Here is a 22,615-nt window from a genome sequence, read left to right as displayed (position 1 = left end):
AAAATGGACATCACCCCACGTACCGCCGGTGGTTGCAGCGTGTCTCTCAATTATGTCCATGTAATCAACCTCCCTATGATGATCTGTCTCGAGCTAATCGTGCAGAACATTGCCTGCCTCGCTTGGTGTCACGCGTGAATGTCTCATTATTTCGTTGAAGGTGAATCGTCCGCCGAGGCTATACAAACACTAAAGTGCAGTGTCTCCATTAAGCGTAGTATATCGCATCAATTTGTCACCGGACAAGTGTAACACGAAGATTTACTGTCGTGGCGACGCCGGGCAGGCTCGAGGATGATCATTAGGGGGTGGGGGGATACGACCACTCAACCGGACTGCGCACGAGAGCGCTGTCGAGACCTCCTTCACAAGAGTCAGCGCTCGAACAGGGAAACATGGATTCGTTCAGATCAGCCGCCAATATAGGACTGTCTGCCAGAGACCGGGAATCACCCATCACATGTTTCGACCAGGAGATCGAGCAGCCGGGAGGGGGGTTAGTGACTGGAGGTCGGCCGGGCACACTCGCCTTCCCCTCCGGATCGCTGTGCGTAAAGTACGGTGGGCAACGTTTCAGCGACCTGAGCGGCGGCGCCAATGCGGAGAGCAGCGGCGGGGAACAGAGTCAGGACGACGACAGCGACGGCAGGTGCGACATGGTGCTGTTTCCAGAGGAGCGGATCAGAGCGTCGATGGGCAAATGTGACGCGGGACTCCTTCTCGGAGGTAAGAAGCACAAAGAGCAGAAGGTCCTCAGGCTGAACATTAACGCCCGGGAGAGGAGGAGGATGCACGACCTGAACGACGCGCTCGACGAACTGCGGTCGGTGATCCCGTACGCGCACAGCCCGTCCGTACGGAAGTTATCCAAAATAGCCACGTTGCTTCTCGCCAAGAACTATATCCTCATGCAGGCGCAGGCACTGGACGAGATGAGGAGACTGGTGAGTTACCTGAACCAGGGACAAGGCGGCGTCACCGCGGCCGGTGGTGGTGCACACGGATTAGGTGGTTATGAACCGCCGACGGGATACCCGTTCTCTGCTGGGATTCAAGACCCTTATCCGGACAAACGTGTCCTTTACAGCCCCGCGAGTCTCTTGAAACAATTCACCGGTAAACACTGAACAAAGCTGTGCCTGCCGCCACGCGGGACTTGTGTGCGCAATTGACGGGACCAACCGGAGCGCCGTGCGCAATTAAGCTCCGCATGTTGTTAACTTAACACAGTAGGCCTTTGGATTTAATTCCTACTGTTTATGTTTCTATTATGACGTCGAGGTGATAAGGAGTTTATATTGCCTATTGCTTGGTCATGGGCTAAACTCATTTTTGCTTCGTTTGGTTTAGTTGTTGGTGGAATAAATTGTACATTGGTGATAGTAAACACGTTTTATGGTCTCTCTTTTACAGAACGCAAACTGACACAAACATGATTATAATTTGGTACTAATTGACTGTTGATTGTTAATTTCTCTTATAGGCTACAAATAACAAACGTAGAATGAGTTGGTTTCAGCACCTGGGACGGCGGCAAAGAACAATCAGCACGTCACCCAAAGAATAGAGAAGATTAAATACAATTAATTAAGGTAAACAAATACAAATAATTATAATTATAATTATAATATAATAATAAAAATAACCTCACACCAGTCAGATTTGCACAAGTGATTTGTGGATGGTTTAAATTGTGTTTTATTTCATTTAGTGAGTCGAGTGGCTCTTGAAATAGGAAAGACATTAGAATACAATCACACACACAAGTCATATTGTAGGTACGAAAATGTTCTATAGGTGAAAATAATAAATAAGTCATAAAGCCTAGAAAAATCACATAAAAATTTGGTGGCCTGAGACTTAAAGCGTTGTTACTACCACTATAAAGCTACATTCAGCTGTACAATGTGGATTATTGCATAATCAGAAACATACAGTAATACACATATCATCATCCATTTTAATCATTTAGTATAAATGCTATAAACGCTACAATTAGTATGCTAAAGATGAATACTGAATAGGCGATTCATAATTTTAAAATTATTATTATTATTATTAATCCTTTAGACAATTACAATTTAAAAAGTACACAATATAATCAATGAAAACACGGTATTCCTCGGATGACAGATCATTTATCAAAGTTATTTCCAATGGAATGTTTTGTATGTTTTTAATGAAGATTTAAAACAATGTGTCCACAGTTGGACCCTGCAATATACATTAGTCTTTTTAGCTTCTCTAAAATATCTCATTGTTCGTCACATCTTAATAATCACAGTTCATCATCAGTCACTATAGCAAGATTAAGCCTTAGAATACCACACAGCAATATATTATATTGGTGATGTATTCTATGTGGTATTTTAGTGTGGAAATTAGAACATAGCCTATGGTACTGTACCAAGGGAGGCTGGTGGAGGTAGAAATCGGAGGAGGACGGGCTTATTGTAATGCACAGAAATAAAAGGAGGAATTCCTGATTCCATTCCATGCTTCACAATGAGCCTCCCATTTCTACCTCCACCAGCCTCCACCACAGTTCCAAAGCCTCTCCCTCCTGCACAGGGCTCAGCCCTCCTCTCCACTAGTCCATAGTGAATCCTCCAGGCCAATCAGAGGCAGTGTATACATCACCTATAGAAACACATCGCCATCCAGCCAATCAGGCCCGGCGTGGCCTGTAGCGGATCTTGACGTCGTTGGCGGGGAACAGGATGCCCAATCCGGCCCGGCTGAAGTCCAGGGCGACCCTCTCCTGACCCTCCACGACCTCGATGTCGAAATGGAGCAGCAGCAGAGAGATGAACTGCTTGATCTCGTTCACGGCAAAGTATCTCCCCGGACACTTGGTGGAGCCGGAGCCGAACGGCATGCGGTAGTACTTCAGCCTCTGGCCGTGTTTGTAGAACTCTGTCTTCTCTCTGCCGTCTTCCACAAAGCGGTCATACTTGTAAATCTGTAACCAGGGGGGGGGGGGGGGTTGTTTTTAGTGTGGTTGTTTTTTGTTTTTACAATATGTTTTTTTGTTTATTAGGATAGAGACAGTAGAGAATGACAGGAAGGATGGGTGGGTAAGAGAGAGAGAGGGGGGGGGGGGGACATGCAGGATATGTCGATGGCTGGAATCGAACCAGGGACCTTGCGATTATGCGGTGTGTGCATTAGTCTAACCGCCTCAGTGCAGTTGGTTTTTGTTTTAATGTATTTTAAAGGAACTCAGATGATACAAGCAGGAATGACAGGGTTGTTGAAATGAAGAGAACAACAACTGACATTTTTCGACGATCAGATTTTTGTCTCTGAAATGTTTCACCCAAGGGTCCCTTTAAAAGGTATTTCCTCCCGTTGTTGCGTGGACTGTATATATTTTTCCCGTTTAGATCTGTCACAGATCATAGCAAGGTTGACAGCTATCAAACCCTGATTACATTAGTAGGCTATGCATGAGCTGACCTTCTGAAGGCTAGTGGGCGGATTCAATCACTCACAGACCATGCATGGTGTACATTAATCTAACCTGGGGGAGTGCACACACACACACACACACACACACACACACACCAGGTGGTGTGAGTGGATTGGAGAGAGAGACACACACACACACACACACACACACACACACACACACACACACACTCACAGCAGGTGGTGTGGGTGGACTGAAGGGAGGCAGCCTCAGACACAGTGCAGGAGAGAGCCTACAGCCTTTCTAAAACACCCACATTGTGGATTCTCTGCCTACAATAGTGTGTGTGTGTGTGTGTGTGTGTGTGTGTGTGTGTGTGTGTGTGTGCGTGCATACATGTGCATATGCGTGTATGTATGTATGTACTGTATGTATGTATGTATGTATATATATATATGTATGTGCATATGCATTTATATGTGTGTGTGTGTGTGTGTGTGTGTGTGTGTGTTACCTCTGGGTTCTGGTAGATCTCCGGGTCCATGTGCATGCTCTGGGGGTAGAGGGCGATGAAATCTCCCTTCCTCATAGCGATGGAGCTCTCCCCTTCCAGCCGCAGGCTGAAGTCCTCCTGGGCCACGCGGATGTTCATGGAGGCTGAGCACAGACGCAGAGTCTCGTTGATGGAGCTCTCTGCAATGGGAACACAGGCCTCGGTTACCAGGAGGTTTGGTTAGGTTTGGTTTGAACCATCTTCTCTGGCCTTGAGTAGACAAAAGCCTACAGTGTATACCAGGCAGGTAGAAATCGGAGGACGGGGGGGCTGAATGTAATGCATGGAATGGAATGAGGAAATGTCCCCTGACTTCTACCTCCACTGGTGTCTACACAGACCTGGACGTTCACTGACTTTAAGGACCGTATTCCATAGAAATGAGAAATGTGAACTTTTCGGTGAAAACACGTCCTGAAACATAGGCTGAATAATCATAAACCAAGCCATAGTCGAACACCGAACACTGTCATTCTTTATGATATTAAACAGAGAGCACACCGCGAGGAGGAGAAGAGGAGAGGAGAAGAGAGGCTGGGACAGCCTAGTCCGTCAATCCGGTTTGAAACCGACACTTTATTCGAGGCCGTAACAACACAATTCCTCATTCCACCCCATGCAGGACAATGAACCCGTCCTCCGTCTCCTACCTCCCCCAGCCTCCCCCTGGCCCTGCAGGACAGCAACCACCAGATCAGATATACGGATCTCTCCACCGCCACCGCCACCGCCACCTCCCCCCAGGGCACAGAAACCTCCCGCCGAGTGTGTGTGTGTGAGAGAGAGAGAGCCACTGTGAGTGGACCTCACCGCTGGCATTTGTCCCTGGGTGAGCAACTGTCAGCAGGGATGATGCTGTGGCCAGCGCGCGGGGAGAGGAGCGGTGATCCAATGTGACACGGAGAGGGTTTGTACAGATCCGCTTGGACTGCCGTCATTATTACAATCACTAGGGCTCGGTTTGTTGGTGGGCAGGCAGGCAGGCTGGCAGGGAGTGTGTGTGTGTGTGGGGGGGGGGGGGGGCGGGGGTTGGACATCAGAGGACTTGGCCTGGATAGTACAACAGCAACATGGGAGTGAGCCGGCGCCAATGGGCAAGCCTGTAGGGAGACACCTAGGGGTCACCTTGGGAACTGCGACCCCATCCGTAACACAACAGAAATGACTGGAGGCTTATGAGAGCTGGTTTTTACGTCATTATTAGTCAAGTAAGTCAAGATAGATAGAACAGATAGAGGGAGATAAGAGATACTTAACATGTACATGGATACAGCAGGGGAGGCTGGTGGAGGTAGAGATTGGAGAACAGGCTCATGGAATGTTCTTGATTTCTACCTCCACCAGCCTCCCCTGGTGGAGGCTGGTATGTATGACTCTGCACTAAACCTGAACTAGTCTGAACCCTGTACTGCATGTGCTTTGGGGCAGAGGGGGAAAAACCAACTTCATAAAATAACAAAGGGAATATGATGCATTCTATCAGTATAATACTTAGCACAGTACACAACGACAGCCTGACCAGATACCAGGGGAGGCTGGTGGAGGTAGAAATCGGAGGACGGGGGCTCATTGTAACGCACGGGACGGAACGAGGAACAGCATCGAACACGTGCGCGTCGCATCACAAATGAGTCCTCCGTCCTCTAGAATCCTCCGTCCTCCAGCCTCCCCGGCCAAGATATATATCCCAACGACGTTCCCCCACGACCCTCCTACCTACCTAGGAAGAGAAGGCTGTCCAGCTGTTCCCTGGTGAAGGTGATGTCCTCTCTGCGGCTCTGGACCTCCTCCTTCTCCTCCTCCTCCTCCGCCTCCGCCGCCTCCTCCGGTCCAGACCGCTTCAGAATCACGCGGGCCTCCTCCCTCACCGCCGCCAGGGCGTCCGGGTGGGTCACCAGGTTGTAGATGGTCCAGAACGTGGCCGGGATCGTGTTCCCCACCGACGCCCAGAAGATAGCAAAATGATGAGCTGGGGACGGAAGAGGAGGGAAGAGATGGAGAGACGGAGGGAGAGATTTATAGACTAGGGGCTGGCGGAGGAGGGGATTGGAATGGACTGTAGGCACATCATTAATGTCACGGTGGTGCATTTTTATGTGATTATTTGGCGTCGTAAATCTGGAGGAAATTAATGAAACCAGTCGTACTGCCGCGTCGGGAATTTGTCTTGCACACAAGAGGACAGCATTAAAGCATCATCATCACCGTCATTATCACCTTCATCATCATCACCACCACCTTCATCATCATCATCATCACCCTTATCACCATCTTCATCCTCTTCACAACCTTCATCATCATCATCATCACCACCATCATCACCATCATCACCATCATCCTCCACCTCCTCACCACCACCACCACCACCATCATCATCATCATCATCATCATCATCGAGACATATACAGTACCTACTCTAGATCTATACTGATGCTATATTTAGATATTCTCACAACCACTAAGTGGAACAGACAGGGCCCTGAGCTTTAGGGGCTGGTTACAAAAGGGTCCGATTGAGTGATATAATGACAAATCACGTATCCAATCAAAACAGTGTGCACAGTATATCATGGCCGTGTGTTGGTCACCATTCCTGTTCCATCCCATGCATCACAATGAGCCTGTCCTCAATGTCTACCTCCACCAGCCTCTCCTGTACCCCCGGTATCTCACCTCCTTTATCGATGTCGGCGAGAGAGTCGTACTGGTCGAACAGCTCCGCTCTGTCCTGGATGAACTCAGACGTGTTGGCCCACCGCGACAGCCTCTTGGGAAGGAGGAAGTTGATGAGGTCATCTCTGATGGCCTTGGTCCCCCCCAGGAGAGAGATGGGGACCTGAGCGATCAACAGCGGGAACATGTTGTCGAACTTCCGAAACTTCTCCCGGAATGCCGTCATGCCGCTGTGCCGGCTGGTGTTGGCCGGTTTTCCGAACAGGGTCAGGAACGTCGCCTCGAACATGACCGAGTTACAGAAGCGGTACATCTCGTCCGTCCTCCACCCCTCCTCCTTCTCCTTCTCCTTCTCCTTCTCCTTCTCCTCCTCCCTCCCCTCTTCCCTGCTTGCCTTCCCCTCCTCCAGGTAGTCTTGACGGAACACGAGCGTCAGGTTTCCCATCATGCACTCTGTCAGGGAAGCGAGGTTGTCCCCCTGCAAGAAGCGGAAGGACCTCTGGATGTGCTCCACCATGCCGGGGAACTTGCCGGTGCGTACGGGCGGGTAGCCGAAGGTCACGGGTGCCACCTGGTCCGAGAACTCGTGGAAGTCCAGCTGTCGGCCATGTTTGATGACGTACGGGAACAGGAGAGGGTTCATGATGAACGTTATGTAGTTACCTGGAGGGGGAACGGATGTCAATACGAGGATGTTTCTAAACGATACGTCATTTAAGAGGTTTTAATTGCTGATCTCTGGCTGGCACATACAGCCATTGTCTATTCATAACAGTCGTTGATTCATAATCAGCAATCCCAGTCAGATATTGACAATAAACATTCGATAAGCAAATAAGCCCATCACATGTATCGATGTCGTGACTTGGTTCGATTCGAATGTTAACAGTTTTAAATTGGTCAGAATTTGCTAATGAGACGGATTATACAGCTATTGGCATGAGCGTAAACTCCGATTTATCTTAACGTGAGGGCATGGTGAAATAGCATTTTAGGTATTCTTAATGGAATCTAGGATCCGATATGATCGATTGTCACACAGGGATGAGCAAAGCATTGTCAATCATTATTAATCATGAAATGTCTTTTGGAGTCAGATATAACATAATCATTTGTGTAAGTTGGTCATGTGACCAGTTCGTTCGATCATGTCCAGGACTGTTAGAAATAATAATTGGGAAGTAAAGTATGTCTTATGTTTGACCCGTCATCTATTTTCAGTTTTTTATTTTTATATTATATAGTGTGTTTGACAATCAAAAGTTGATTTTGTGTTGAAGTTTCGACAATGCTGGGTACCGTAATTGAGTTGTATTCGGTTTGTGGGTAACGTGCGTTCTCACTGCAAACGAATCGCTCCGTGGAGCGTTTGCAAGCGGACCGTGACCACCCTCTCTAAGTGGACTCGGTCCGGTTGATTTGCTCCGGATCAGAGTGCGATTGCTGTGTTCACATACGCCCAAACGAACCGAATTAGGGGGGAAAACACTCCCTGATTCGGACCAACGAGCTAGGTGTGAATCCACCCTTATACACAATACACTGTATATTACTTATTACTATACTTTTATTATTATTACTTCATCAAACCTTTTTAGAAGGACTATGCTCAAAACTAGGTTGAATTGTATGCATTACACATGACTAACACCCACCGGCGATCTGCACAGTAAACACATCTCCATATTTCTCCTGGAGAGCTGTTAGGAACTTATGGGCATCCTTCCTGAACTCCAGCGCCTTCCCAATGAAAGGAATCCAACCTTTAATGAGTGGAGGCTCGCCAACTCTTCTGGAAAGGAAGAGAGAGGAACTGGATATTAGTCATTTTGCAATAGCTATACTTTTACTGATCCAGGCACAGTTTATTAGCCAGATAAACAGATAGGATTTTAAGGACAAAGAGAATCCGATGACATGCTTGCAATATTCATAAGCCGTGGCAAAGACATGTGATCAAGTGTCTCTTAACGACTCAAGGTGGGGGAGGTATCAGCTGTCTCTATTGTCCACCACATGCAGTCACACACACACACACACACACACACACACACACACACACACACACACACACACACGGCAGAGTTTACAGGACCAAGATTGAGACCTCAAGTAAAACGGTCTAACTAGGATAACCGGTTAACTAGGATAACTAGTGGGGTATTCCATCAAAAAGACAATCCAGGTTTATTTTGTTATAAGTCTCTTGAGACTGGATTTTCCTTTAGCGACGTTGATGCAATACCCCTTGGGATAACTCCACAAATAAAAATTTCTGTACAGTTAGGCAACAAGAAAAGATTCTTTATTTAAACACTGACATTTTAGAGGGGGGCTGAGGACAGGAAATGCTCCCACGCTTTCAGAAATGGAACACAGCGGGAAAGAACCAGGTTTTTTCTGTGATGCCGAAAACCAGCTGAATGATGAATCAGAGTCTATTAGCACTGAGCAAAACAGACGTGCCAGAAAGCATTATCTCACCCAGAATTTGCTGACTTGGCATGATAACACTCCAGGCAAGGACAAACTGGATCCAACTTTTGAGTGAATACAGATGATCCATAGAACATGAAAGGATCCATGGTGGTCTTGACTCTTGCACACCAAACATTCCCACTCCCATGACACACCATAATCCAAGACAATGGTTAGTTTGGGGATTTTAGGAAGGCTCTGTTGATTACGGGAAAGTCCAAGTCCGGTATTGGCAGCAAGAACTGTCTGGGCTTTTTGAAAGTTTTCAGTTTCTGTTTATATTGGACAGACATACAGTAGTAGAGAAAGACAGGAAGTAAGTAGGAGAGGGTCAATCGGCAGGGAATGGGCCGGGTTAGAACCCATGCCGACATGGGCGGATGTATGCACCGTAGGCCATGGTGCTAGACCACCCCAGGTCACTCCATCTTGAATCTTAATGGGTCATACAGGTGTGTGTGTGTGTGTGTGTGTGTGTGTGTGTGTGTGTGTGTGTGTGTGTGTGTGTGTGTGTCTGTGTTACTCCAACATAAATTGGGGTTATTGTACCTACACTATATGGACAAAAGTATTAGGACACCTGAACATGTCAGGCCAGTTCTCCCAGAACAAACTCGGCAAACTATACCATTATGCACCTCACTTTGTGTATGGGGGCATTGTCATGCTGAACCTGGAAAGGGCCTTCCCCAAACAGTTGCCACAAAGTTGGAAGCATACAATTCTCTAGAGTTAAGATTTCCCTTCCCATCATTGAGTCCATCGTCACCTCCGCCATCATCATCTGGTTCCCCGCTGCAGCGGCCAAGGACAAGGCCAAGCTGCAGCGGGTGATATGCTCGGCGGAGAGGGTGATTGGCTGCCCTTTGGCCCTGTTTAAAAGTAGGGCTTTGGGGAGGGCCAGGAAGATCATGGCTGACCCCGCACACCCAGGACACGGTCTCTTCGCCCCGCTCCCCTCAGGCAGGAGGGTGCGGTCTCTAAAAACTGTGAAGGCCCGACATGCACACAGCTTTTTCCCCACAGCCATCCGGCTCCTAAATGCTGCTGCTGCCCCCCCCCCCCCCCCCCTGACCTGACCCCTATCTATCTACCCTCCCTCCACCCCCACCCAGAGAGCTTTGGACTGTCTGGACATGAACACTTGAACACTTGATCTTTGCACTATGACACTCTTGCACTATGATGTTGGTTTGCACTGTCTTGTCCTGTCTTGCCCCTGTCCTGCTGTAAACCGTACTCCACTGTCCCAAACCAAATTCCTAACATGTTTACATGTCATGGCAATAAAGTCTTCTGATTCTGATTCCTTCACTGGAACTAAGGGGCCTAGGCCAAACCATGAAAAAAGCCCCAGACGATAATTGTGTCCACATACTTTTGTCCCGACAGTTTATACTGACAAAACAAGGGGAACCATCCTATTGTATGTTTTAATCTGAAGACAGGAGAACTTTGATGAATTAGCTGCTTGAAGCGAACAGAATCAAGGGTCCGCGAAAATGTGTGTGTGTCCCTAGGCCGGAAGATGTCATGATCTATGGGCTAATAATATCTATGGTGTTGGCGGGAGGAGGGGGGAAATCAGCCATGCATTAGCATTGGCCTAAAGAAACACAGGGGCACTTCTGATCCTGTCAACAGGACTTAGCGCGCACACACACACACACACACACACACACACACACACACACACACACACACACACACTCACACACTCACACACTCACACACTCACACACTCACACACTCACACACTCACACACACACACACACACACATTATAGACTGGTTAAATACAGATTACACTCTTATTATTCACTTCATCTCCCTCTCAGCATAGAACATGATTTCTCCTATCTAGTGGATGATCTGTGGTAGTGTGGTTCAACACACACACACACGTCTATTGTACATTGGCTGAAGTCTATGTTCTGTAGCTGCTATAAAAAAAAGAAATGAATTGGTAGCCGTCGTTCAGGGTCACAGCAACCTGACCCGTCAGAGGAGTGAGTCAGACGTTTGTTTACGTAAGGTGTCGTCTCCGCTACCGTACTAGCAGAGCACTCTCCTCCACGGGCACAATGCTACACCCTACCTCCCTTATCTGCCCCGCAGACACACAATCTGAGTGGGCGCTTACAATGACAACATTGAAGCAACGTTGTTAGATTTTTGTGTCATTGAGATGTACCCAACCTGCCACCACTGCAAAGATTGCAAGTAACACCACGTTTCCTTACACTTGACATACAAAACATCCCCCAAAAAACAGACACAGTATCTTACCAGAGAACACGTTTCTTTAGAACTTCACTGATAGTGTGAAGCAGAGTGCATACGACAATAGACGACTTCCTACAGAATAGGGCCGTGGTGTGATCCACAACAATATCATATCACCAATTGCAGGGTCTATGCAGAACAAATTCATTGACTTGACCAGAGATTAGATAGCATTTCCTCCATCAAGGGGGGGGGGGGGCAGGCAAGTCTGCTGTTGTCATTAAAGCCTCTAGCAGGGAAATCACAGCCCAGACTTGTCCGTTGTTGTTTTCCCCCACCAAGTCTGCACCGCTGCCAGCTACTTGTCAGATGCAATCAGGAACACCGATGGTGTGTGTGTGTGTGTGTGTGTGTGTGTGTGTGTGTGTGTGTGTGTGTGTGTGTGTGTGTGCGTGTGTGTGTGTGTGTGTGCGTGTGTGTGTGTGTCTAATAGCCTTGTGCAAATGTGGAGATTTGGATGGGAGTACATCAGGATAAGGACCGACCCTGTGCCAGTTACAATATAACACCAGCTGTCCACGGAGAAGCAAGGAGTTTATCCATTACGCCTGTCATTTCCATCTCAATTCACATTAAATAAAATGCTGTGACAGTCATAATGAATGGGACCCTACAGAAACCATCCATGACCACTTGCTATTAACACTATTACATCCTGTGAGCCAACATTCTGCAACATCCTTCGTAAATGAAGTAACTTCAATTGAATGTGTAACCTCTTTTGTGACAAATTAACTTTTGTTGCATTGGTCCCAGCGGCAGGATGAGGAACGCAGCAGGGGTAGTCCCTGGTGTGTGTGACCCGCTGTGAACTAATCCAAAACCCATTTCCTACGAGCCCAAGACAAAACCCAGGGACTCTCCAGGCTGGTCCTGAATGTCTGACCTACTTCTCACTGCACAATGACCTGATCCCACAGACCAATAGTTACACAAGACACAAGACATGATCTAGTTATCTACTAACAGTCAAAGATAATAGATTCTCGTTTTTTTTTGTTTTTTTAGGTTAGGTTTCAAAGATCAAACGTCACTGGGTAAAAGTTGATTTGCAACCCACCAGTAAACCAAAACAGAACATAATTATAGAGGTTATAAATTGGACATGAACTCAACTGGTATATGACAGGCAAGTTCCTATGTAAATGTTTCCTTTACAATCATGCACATTTCCAAGAATCAGGACATAATCTTGACAATATGTATTTAATAAATAGTATGTTTTTCTTTATGTTCCAGATCCATTCATACCCAATAATGATAGTAAAGCTGTACATTGTTATAATAAGCCCATCGAGGTTTAGAGCTACAGTACATTGTTACTCAAATGCCTGGGTGGATGGACACAAGTTGTTACGCAAGTTCTGTTTCACGGCGTGTAAAGCTGCGGAGACACGGTCAAGTCCAGGCGAAGCAATCCGAACATAACATCTTACACTTTGAATGAGTATTCGTCTGTCATTACTTGCCTTTTCCTCCCGAATCTCACAGTTATTAAGTAGAGCGACAGAACGCAAAGAATGAGGGGTAAAATAAACTGCAGCATTTTCCCTCTGAGATGGTCGGACTTCCCACGACTGTTGGATCCCACCGTGTACCGCTCGCCGACGGGAGCAGTTGGAGAGAGTTCGAGTTTAGGTCACGTGGGGTAGTCTTGTCGGGACGCCGTTGCAAACAAGTGACCACTTTATGCAGAGCCGCAGGGTTCTCCAACCCCACTACGGGAAGTTACATCAGGGGGGAGGAACGCTATATTGTTGAGACATCCACGTGTGAAAGAAAAACACAACATGCATGACGAACACCCATAATAAAGGACAGGACAGGGCAGGATATGAGCTATAGTATCTCCCTGCGTGTTTCCACATGTCTGCAGAGGCTGTGTCAATTCCATAGCATGCACAGCTTGCCACTTTGAACACATGCAAAGGCGATGACTAGTAAATGAGCTATAAGGGGAGTTAGTCTACATTTACATTTATATTTTAGACATTTAGCAGACACCTTTATCCAAAGCGACAAGTACATTTTGTCTGAAATAAGTGAGTCCTCTATACATCAGTCATCATAACAACACAAATCTATGCTGGGACCAGGGGCCATTGGCAGTCACAATGCTAGAGAAGGAAGAGTTACTTTTTAAATTAATTCATTCATTCCAAAAAAATGTTTTACAGTAGAGAAACTGTACAGGGGGGTGGGGATGAAGAGGTCTTTAGGAGGGACAGTCAAAGATGGAGCGATGGGTCTTCAGTATCTTCACCAGGGCGCCAGGACAGCCACGTAGAGGCGGCGGTGCCAGGCCGCTGGCATAAACAGTTTATGTGGTTGCGCCCGCAAAACGGGGGGCCACAATAAAAATCTTTCTTAGGGCCACAAACGTGACATGGAGTGATTTGAAGAGAAGCAGTATTTTAGCGGTTCTTTCTCAGTCCCTGATGCAGATCCTAGACAAGCAGGAAAAGAGTGCAGTGACCCTGCAGTGGGCAGGCCCAGCAGAACTGAGCCCAAATAGAGTGAGCAGTGGAGGAAGAGGGGTAGAGGTGGAGAGGGAGGGGGGGGGGGGGGGGTGCTGCACAGTGCTGCACACTTGGGGCTGGGTAGAGGGGCGGACTAGGGACTAAGTGAAGAGGGGAAGCTCAAACTAGAAGACAAGGCAACCAGTCCAAGGATAGAGAGGATAGAGGGACTACAGGTGACAACCAGGCGCAACCTTTTACTACCACAAATGGCGCTTTTCCACTACAGGGCCAACACGGGTCAACCCGGGTCGGCCCTGTTCTTTAGCCTTTCTCCACTGCCAACAGTACCCATGCCATTTTTTGTTCTTGTTCGGGATGGGTAGCGAAAGGTACTTTTTTGCCAGGCTGCGTGTGACGTGTGACGCTGCACACCGTTGATTGGTCAATGGAAATCATCATCCCATGTTCATAGATTTCTTGTTCGGGATGGGTAATGACAGACCAGGTGAACACATTCACAGAGCTTAATCATCAATTTGATACTGAAGCCCCCATCCATACTTGATATCCAGCGGCTAAAATATGATGAAGTTGCAGATATGAACAGACATCAAAGGTTTTAGACCCTGGATAGGCTTTATGGATTATGTCCACAAAAATGTATAATGGTAGATTAATGTTTGTTTACATTGCTCAGGGATTAGATTACTACTGGTCCAAATGATGAATTCATTTTTGGGGTGAAAATAATCATGGTACATTTCTAAAGTGTGTAATATGTCTTAGTTAACCCGCCATGTCCCTATGAATAACCACATCCATTGGGTGCATGGGTGGCCCAGGAATACATGTAAAAGTGAAAGACACAGAAGAATTTGATCCTGCCCTAACCAATTTACTACAATGTCCTATGTTCATCAATTTATTTGCCATTTAGTTTGAACTGAAATTAAAATTGAGGTCAAAGTGATAAATAAATGGATTGGGAAGTACGCGAATGGAGGGATGAGGACGTCATGATGACACCGTATGAAAGAGATTCTGGAAAGGTTGAGAACCTTTACAATTTGCTGACTTGAGTTTTCTGGCACATTGGAACATGAAGACCAATGCAACTCAAGCGCCGAGCATTGTAGCTTGAATTCAACCCATTGCATTGCTTAACATGCAATGATCATGGGCTGTTCTGACCACGTACTCTTTGTTAAATGCTCTCTTATGCTACTTTGTAATCGCATTCTTACTTTTTCGAGCAATGCAATGTACAAGAATGACACGGTCACTAGTCATTTTAATGTTGGTATCACTATCTTTTTTCCAACACTAACACTATCTCTAGTCTTTGGTTGCATCTTTATGTAGTAATGACAATATTCCAGTATTTGTTTCGTTACCTTCAACAGACTGTCAAACTAGACAGGATATTGCCATTTTAACATCAGCACTGGGCCATTGAATAAGAACTCTGAGCCCTAGTTATAGTCAATGCAAATGACCCTTCTTGCTGCACAATGTTAAATATCAGTAGCAGACACATCTGAGTTACATACCAATGGCACCCAGACAGACAGACCCAACTCTTGTAACCTTTAAACAGAGAGTCTTAAAAACTACTGTACAACATCCATGATGCTGTAGTTGTGTGTCTTATACACCAGCAGCCCACACACCGGTGTCAAATAACCTAACCTAACCCCTAACCCACAAGCAATGTGTTGGCCATTATACTGATATCTTTATCTCTCTATCCACACATTTCTCTATCTATTTATTGATTTGGACGGTTTTTGAGATTTCACAACAATGCCATGTAACACGCATGTGACTATCTAATTGCCGATGCACATTATGCACTTTTGAAAGCCATTTTCCCTCAATTTTAAGATCAATTTGACCTCAGCTAGAACAAGCAGTTTTTTCTCTCAGCAAGTACAGAGATATATGTAAGTCAGAGGTGATATTACGGTATGTAGATGCAGTATGCTGTTAACTCTTTTAGAATTGTCGTTTTCAAAAGGGTAGCCTTTCCATCTCTAATTTCTTTTTATAGATGTACACATTTGTTATGCATGGTCTGAGCACAACAAGTTTGAATTAAGGTTCCAGTTTCAATAAAACCTGTACTATTTACATATGTTTTAGAGGTTTGCAATTTAGAACTAATAAACTTTATTTTATTGGGTTACTCTTATTATGACTATTTGGTGATGTAGTTCAGCCACCTGGTATTTCCCTCTCCAAATATAATGACCATCAGAGTGAGCATTCTTAACTTACAGGCTATTATGCCACTTATCCCCCATTCGGAATTTGACTGTATCAGAGAAGAGGTAGGCCTATGTCTAAAGAAATCTCATTTGCCATAGAACTGTATGAGATATTTCCATACAACTACTGGTTAGTGTTCAATAGCACCCTAGACAATTCAGTGATGGTAAATTTTTGGGGGATTTCAGTTTTTCTGATAAATGAGAGAAAAGTGATGGAGTCCTATGTTCCTATCACCAAAAAGTGCAATTTCCGTCTAAACTTAAGCTATGTTTACAAGACTATAATTCAGTATTTATTTAGGTACCTCAGCAAATCTGAAGAGGAAAGGAGTGATCATTCTCAAGTTATGGGCTTTTTTGTCACCTTCCCCATATTCGGCCTGGTCTAATTTGGCTCTTTTTCAGGGATTGGGGTAGTTCTAAAGAACAACCAAAAAAACATATTTTCCCCCAAAATAAAATTTGACAACAATCAATTTCATTAATGGGAGACCCTAAAGATAAGAAAAATCATTGTTGTCATTTGTTCTACCTCGGGTAGGGGTATCTCCATCGGGTAGGCACCATCAAGAGGGCACAACAGCGGCTATACACCCTGAGATGCCTCAGGAAAGAACACAACAAGCAGGAGATACTGGTGGCCTTCTACCGCGGCGCAGTGGAGAGCATCCTCACCTACGGCATCTGCAACTGGTTCTACAGCTGCACAACAGCGGAGAGAAATGCGCTACAGAGAGTCGTGAGAACAGCACAGAAGATCACCGGCGCCCCCCTCCCCTCTCTGGAAGAGCTGTACAACACACGCTGTCTCAGGAAGGCCTCCAAGATCTCCAGGGACCCGACCCACCCTGGGCACGTACACTTTATCAGGCTGCCCTCGAAAAGGAGGTACAGGACCCCGGCCGCTAAGACAAACAGACTGAAGAACTGCTTCTACCACAGGGCCGTCCAGGCCCTGAACACAGCAAAGACCTACGTTCTGGGCCCTGGACAGTCTGGACGGATTGTATGGCAGCTGCTGGACTGAAAAAATCAGGTGTAGTGCAGAGGCACAAACATGTACATTTCAAGCCTGCAAACTGTGACACTTTAAATAACGTGAAAAAATACTATTGTGCAATATGACAACCCTAGTTGACTATCTGTGCAGTATAGTACAGTGGATTGTGTACATAGCCTTTATTTATGTGAACCAGCTCCTTACCTTCTTGTGATTTTATTCTTTTTCTAAAAGTGTTTTTTTTTTTCCTTTCCTAACACCAGGGGAGCCACCCCTCCTAAATTTCGTTGTTTGGTACCTGTACTGTAGCAATGACAATAAAGTCCATTCATTCATTCATTCATTCATTCATTCATCTCGAAAACTAAAGCCTTTTTTGAGGACTTGCTGCTAGACTATTGGTTAAGCTGCGCCCAAAACCCCGATATTTTGCCACGTGAAATGATAAGACAAGAGGCCACGATACGATAATCGCTGTAGGAGGCGATTCGACTGTAAGGCATGTGAAGTTAGAATTTCTTAAAACTTGCAGTGGTAGCAACGGTGTGTGTGTTTTAGTAAATATAGCGTGTGTGTGTGTGTGTGTGGCCCTCCTGTGAGAGGTGTGTGTGTACCTGTGAGAGGTGTGTGTGTGTGTGTGTGTGTGTGCCATATCTCAGTAGGCCTATGTAGGCTAGGCAGTGTAAGTGAGTGTAAGTAAATGTGTGAGTTTATTCTGTTATTTATGCTATTATATCTAGTAATGTGTTGAGAAGCAATGGACATTTTGGAAGTTTGCACCCCTGGGATGATGATTTCCATTGACCAATCAACGGTGTGCAGCGTCACACGTCACACGCAGCCTGGCAAAAAAGTACCTTTCGCTACCCATCCCGAACAAGAACTAAAAATGGCATGGGTACTGTTGGCAGTGGAGAAAGGCTAAAGAACAGGGCCGACCCGGGTTGACCCGTGTTGGCCCTGTAGTGGAAAAGCGCCATTTGTGGTAGTAAAAGGTTGCGCCTGGTTGTCACCTGTAGTCCCTCTATCCTCTCTATCCTTGGACTGGTTGCCTTGTCTTCTAGTTTGAGCTTCCCCTCTTCACTTAGTCCCTAGTCCGCCCCTCTACCCAGCCCCAAGTGTGCAGCACTGTGCAGCACCCCCCTCCCTCTCCACCTCTACCCCTCTTCCTCCACTGCTCACTCTATTTGGGCTCAGTTCTGCTGGGCCTGCCCACTGCAGGGTCACTGCACTCTTTTCCTGCTTGTCTAGGATCTGCATCAGGGACTGAGAAAGAAACCACACACTCGCATTGTTTGGAAAATATGAAAATATTTGTAAAGCTTCTGCCAGTGTCAATGAATTGTTAATGGTCGATTTCAGAGATCTGCTAAGTCATGTAATTCAAACTATGACTATCTGGAAATAACGTTTGGAACAGAACTGCAGTAAATATTTGGACATTTGTCCATTCATGCACACACACCACGTCCATTATCTCTGTTTAGTTTTTTGTCTTGACCATAGGCAGAAGCTTAGGAAATATACCAGGCTGCCATCTCACACAAAGCATTATTCTTCTCATGTCATGGCACAGCACAACGCTTACTGCAGGTCTGAGCTTCCTGTTGCCTTCCACTCCCACAGGAAGTGAAACTGGGAGGTAACATTGGAGCTATGTCTTAGAGGAGTGGGTTGGGGCGGGCGGGTTCTGGGGGGCATTTTCTATCATGACAGCAGTAGAACACCTCTCTAAACCCCCAGACAGAGCATGTGTCTCCCCTCTACATAATGTCCAAAAAATGACAGACCAGGTGAACACATTCACAGAGCTTAATCATCAATTTGAAAAATTCCATTCATACTGAAGTCCCCATTCATACTTGATATCCAGCGGCTAAAATATGATGAAGTTGCAGATATGAACAGACATCAAAGGTTTTAGACCCTGGATAGGCTTTATGGATGTTCTTATGAATATGTCCACAAAAATGCATAATGGTAGATTTACGTTTGTTTACATTGCTCAGGGATTAGATTACTACTGGTCCAAATGATGAATTCATTTTTGGGGTGAAAATAATCATGGTACATTTCTAAAGTGTGTAATATGTCTTAGTTAACCCGCCATGTCCCTATGAATAACCACATCCATTGGGTGCATGGGTGGCCCAGGAATACATGTAAAAGTGAAAGACACAGAAGAATTTGATCCTGCCCTAACCAATTTACTACAATGTCCTATGTTCATCAATTTATTTGCCATTTAGTTTGAACTGAAATTAAAATTGAGGTCAAAGTGATAAATAAATGGATTGGGAAGTACGCGAATGGAGGGATGAGGACGTCATATGATGACACCGTATGAAAGAGATTCTGGAAAGGTTGAGAACCTTTACAATTTGCTGACTTGAGTTTTCTGGCACATTGGAACATGAAGACCAATGCAACTCAAGCGCCGAGCATTGTAGCTTGAATTCAACCCATTGCACTGCTTAACATGCAATGATCATGGGCTGTTCTGACCACGTACTCTTTGTTAAATGCTCTCTTATGCTACTTTGTAATCACATTCTTACTTTTTCGAGCAATGCAATGTACAAGAATGACACGGTCACTAGTCATTTTAATGTTGGTATCACTATCTTTTTTCCAACACTAACACTATCTCTAGTCTTTGGTTGCATCTTTATGTAGTAATGACAATATTCCAGTATTTGTTTCGTTACCTTCAACAGACTGTCAAACTAGACAGGATATTGCCATTTTAACATCAGCACTGGGCCATTGAATAAGAACTCTGAGCCCTAGTTATAGTCAATGCAAATGACCCTTCTTGCTGCACAATGTTAAATATCAGTAGCAGACACATCTGAGTTACATACCAATGGCACCCAGACAGACAGACCCAACTCTTGTAACCTTTAAACAGAGAGTCTTAAAAACTACTGTACAACATCCATGATGCTGTAGTTGTGTGTCTTATACACCAGCAGCCCACACACCGGTGTCAAATAACCTAACCTAACCTAACCCCCTAACCCACAAGCAATGTGTTGGCCATTATACTGATATCTTTATCTCTCTATCCACACATTTCTCTATCTATTTATTGATTTGGACGGTTTTTGAGATTTCACAACAATGCCATGTAACACGCATGTGACTATCTAATTGCCGATGCACATTATGCACTTTTGAAAGCCATTTTCCCTCAATTTTAAGATCAATTTGACCTCAGCTAGAACAAGCAGTTTTTTCTCTCAGCAAGTACAGAGATATATGTAAGTCAGAGGTGATATTACGGTATGTAGATGCAGTATGCTGTTAACTCTTTTAGAATTGTCGTTTTCAAAAGGGTAGCCTTTCCATCTCTAATTTCTTTTTATAGATTTACACATTTGTTATGCATGGTCTGAGCACAACAAGTTTGAATTAAGGTTCCAGTTTCAATAAAACCTGTACTATTTACATATGTTTTAGAGGTTTGCAATTTAGAACTAATAAACTTTATTTTATTGGGTTACTCTTATTATGACTATTTGGTGATGTAGTTCAGCCACCTGGTATTTCCCTCTCCAAATATGAGGACCATCAGAGTGAGCATTCTTAACTTAGCAAGACGCGAATCTACCGGCATTTGACTCACGAGTGAACGGCGATAATAGGTAGATATAGGTAGATAACTAGCTTAAGCAGCATAAACACAGCACATTTTGTTTGACAAAATACCTCACTTTTATCATTAGATATAGCTATGAGCTATTTTCCCAGTTATAGCTGTTGTTAGCTCAGGTGTATGGAGGGGGGGGCGTTAGTGTGGAGACACTAGGTAGAGAAGAAACTAGGCCAAATGCAAAAAAACAAGCCAAACTATAACAGGGTAAACACCTATCCAACGACGCTTCTCTAACCAGGATGCCTATGTGTTTACATTAGCCTAGGGATGCAACCTCAGCAAATATTTTCAAGTCAAGACTGTTTGTCAACGTTTGCAGGAAAAGTGCTATACAAATAAAGGTTATTATTATTATTATTATTATTATTATTATTATTATTATTATAATACATTTATATGTGTGCACAGATAGCTGTTGTGGTCGACCACAGCTGGAACAGAAGTCATGGCCCTGTGTTTGAGAATTGTTACTTTGGGTCAGAGAATAAATGGTAAAAAAAATAAAAAAGCTGAGAGAGAAACTCAAGTAGAGATTCATTCATTTCATAACATGACCAACTGTAGAGGGTTCAGGTGAGTCGGGGTAGAGGGTTTAGATGAATTGGGGTAGATGGTTTAGGTGAGTCAGGGTAGAGGGTTTAGATGAATTGGGGTAGAGGGTTTAGGTGAGTCGGGGTAGAGGGTTTAGCTGAGTCGGGGTAGAGGGTTTAGGTGAGTCGGGGTAGAGGGTTTAGGTGAGTCGGGGTAGAGGGTTTAGGTGAGTCGGGGTAGAGGGTTTAGGTGAGTCGGGGTAGAGTGTTTAGGTGAGTCGGGGTAGAGGGTTTAGGTGAGTCGGGGTAGAGGGTTTAGGTGAGTCGGGGTAGAGGGTTTAGGTGAGTCGGGGTAGAGGGTTTAGGTGAGTCGGGGTAGAGGGTTTAGGTGAGTCGGGGTAGAGGTACGTAGGTGAGTCGGGTTGGAGGAGGGTGTGGTACAGCACCTATGATACTGAATCACGCTGAAGGTTTACACGGAACAATTGGGAATTAAATGGCGAATGAAAACATAAATAATTATAGCTATCGCTGGTATAATTTAAGTGGGTACTACTGATAAACGTTTGTGTCAAACGAGGTCACGACCAAACCACATGATAGATTATAGGTAGATATAGGTAGATAACTAGCTTAAGCAGCATAAACACAGCACATTTTGTTTGACAAAATACCTCACTTTTATTATTAGATATACAGTAGCTATGAGCTATTTCCCCAGTTATAGCTGTTGTTAGCTCAGGTGTATGGAGGGGGGGGCGTTAGTGTGGAGACACTAGGTAGAGCAGAAACTAGGCCAAATGCAAAAAAACAAGCCAAACTATAACAGGGTAAACACCTATCCAACGACGCTTCTCTAACCAGGATGCCTATGTGTTTACATTAGCCTAGGGATGCAACCTCAGCAAATATTTTCAAGTCAAGACTGTTAACATTACTAGATATAATAGCATAAATAACAGAATAAACTCACACACTTACTTACACTCACTTACACTGCATAGCCTACATAGGCCTACTGAGATATGGCACACACACACACACACACCTCTCACAGGTACACACACACCTCTCACAGGAGGGCCACACACACACACACACACGCTATATTTACTAAAACACACACACCGTTGCTACCACTGCAAGTTTTAAGAAATTCTAACTTCACATGCCTTACAGTCGAATCGCCTCCTACAGCGATTATCGTATCGTGGCCTCTTGTCTTATCACGTTTCACGTGGCAAAATATCGGGGTTTTGGGCGCAGCTTAACCAATAGTCTAGCAGCAAGTCC

The 22,615-nt window shown here is 45.2% G+C and overlaps 2 protein-coding genes across 2 annotated transcripts; one reads left to right on the top strand and one right to left on the bottom strand.

Moving 5' to 3' along the window:
- Positions 1 to 395: 395 nt before the first annotated feature.
- LOC308149798 (class E basic helix-loop-helix protein 22-like) lies at positions 396 to 1,127 on the top strand (the record flags this gene model as incomplete). The annotated part of the gene is made up of 1 exon (XM_080522687.1): positions 396 to 1,127. One exon carries the CDS (start codon positions 396 to 398, stop codon positions 1,125 to 1,127), a length of 732 nt encoding a protein of 243 aa, XP_080378813.1.
- Positions 1,128 to 2,668: 1,541 nt separating this feature from the next.
- On the bottom strand, positions 2,669 to 12,948 carry cyp7b1 (cytochrome P450, family 7, subfamily B, polypeptide 1; the record flags this gene model as incomplete). Its single annotated transcript, XM_080522685.1, has 6 exons — positions 2,669 to 2,962; positions 3,927 to 4,105; positions 5,686 to 5,934; positions 6,639 to 7,301; positions 8,294 to 8,430; positions 12,872 to 12,948. The coding sequence occupies 6 exons, from the start codon at positions 12,946 to 12,948 to the stop codon at positions 2,669 to 2,671; spliced, it is 1,599 nt and encodes a 532-aa protein (XP_080378811.1).
- Between the last annotated feature and the right edge of the window lie 9,667 nt (positions 12,949 to 22,615).

This window comes from Nansenia antarctica, assembly GCF_963989245.1.
Source record: "Nansenia antarctica genome assembly, chromosome: 2".
Taxonomy (NCBI): domain Eukaryota; kingdom Metazoa; phylum Chordata; class Actinopteri; order Argentiniformes; family Microstomatidae; genus Nansenia; species Nansenia antarctica.
The sequence above is the reverse complement of the archived record's forward strand: the minus strand, read 5'-3'. Positions and strand labels throughout refer to the sequence as shown.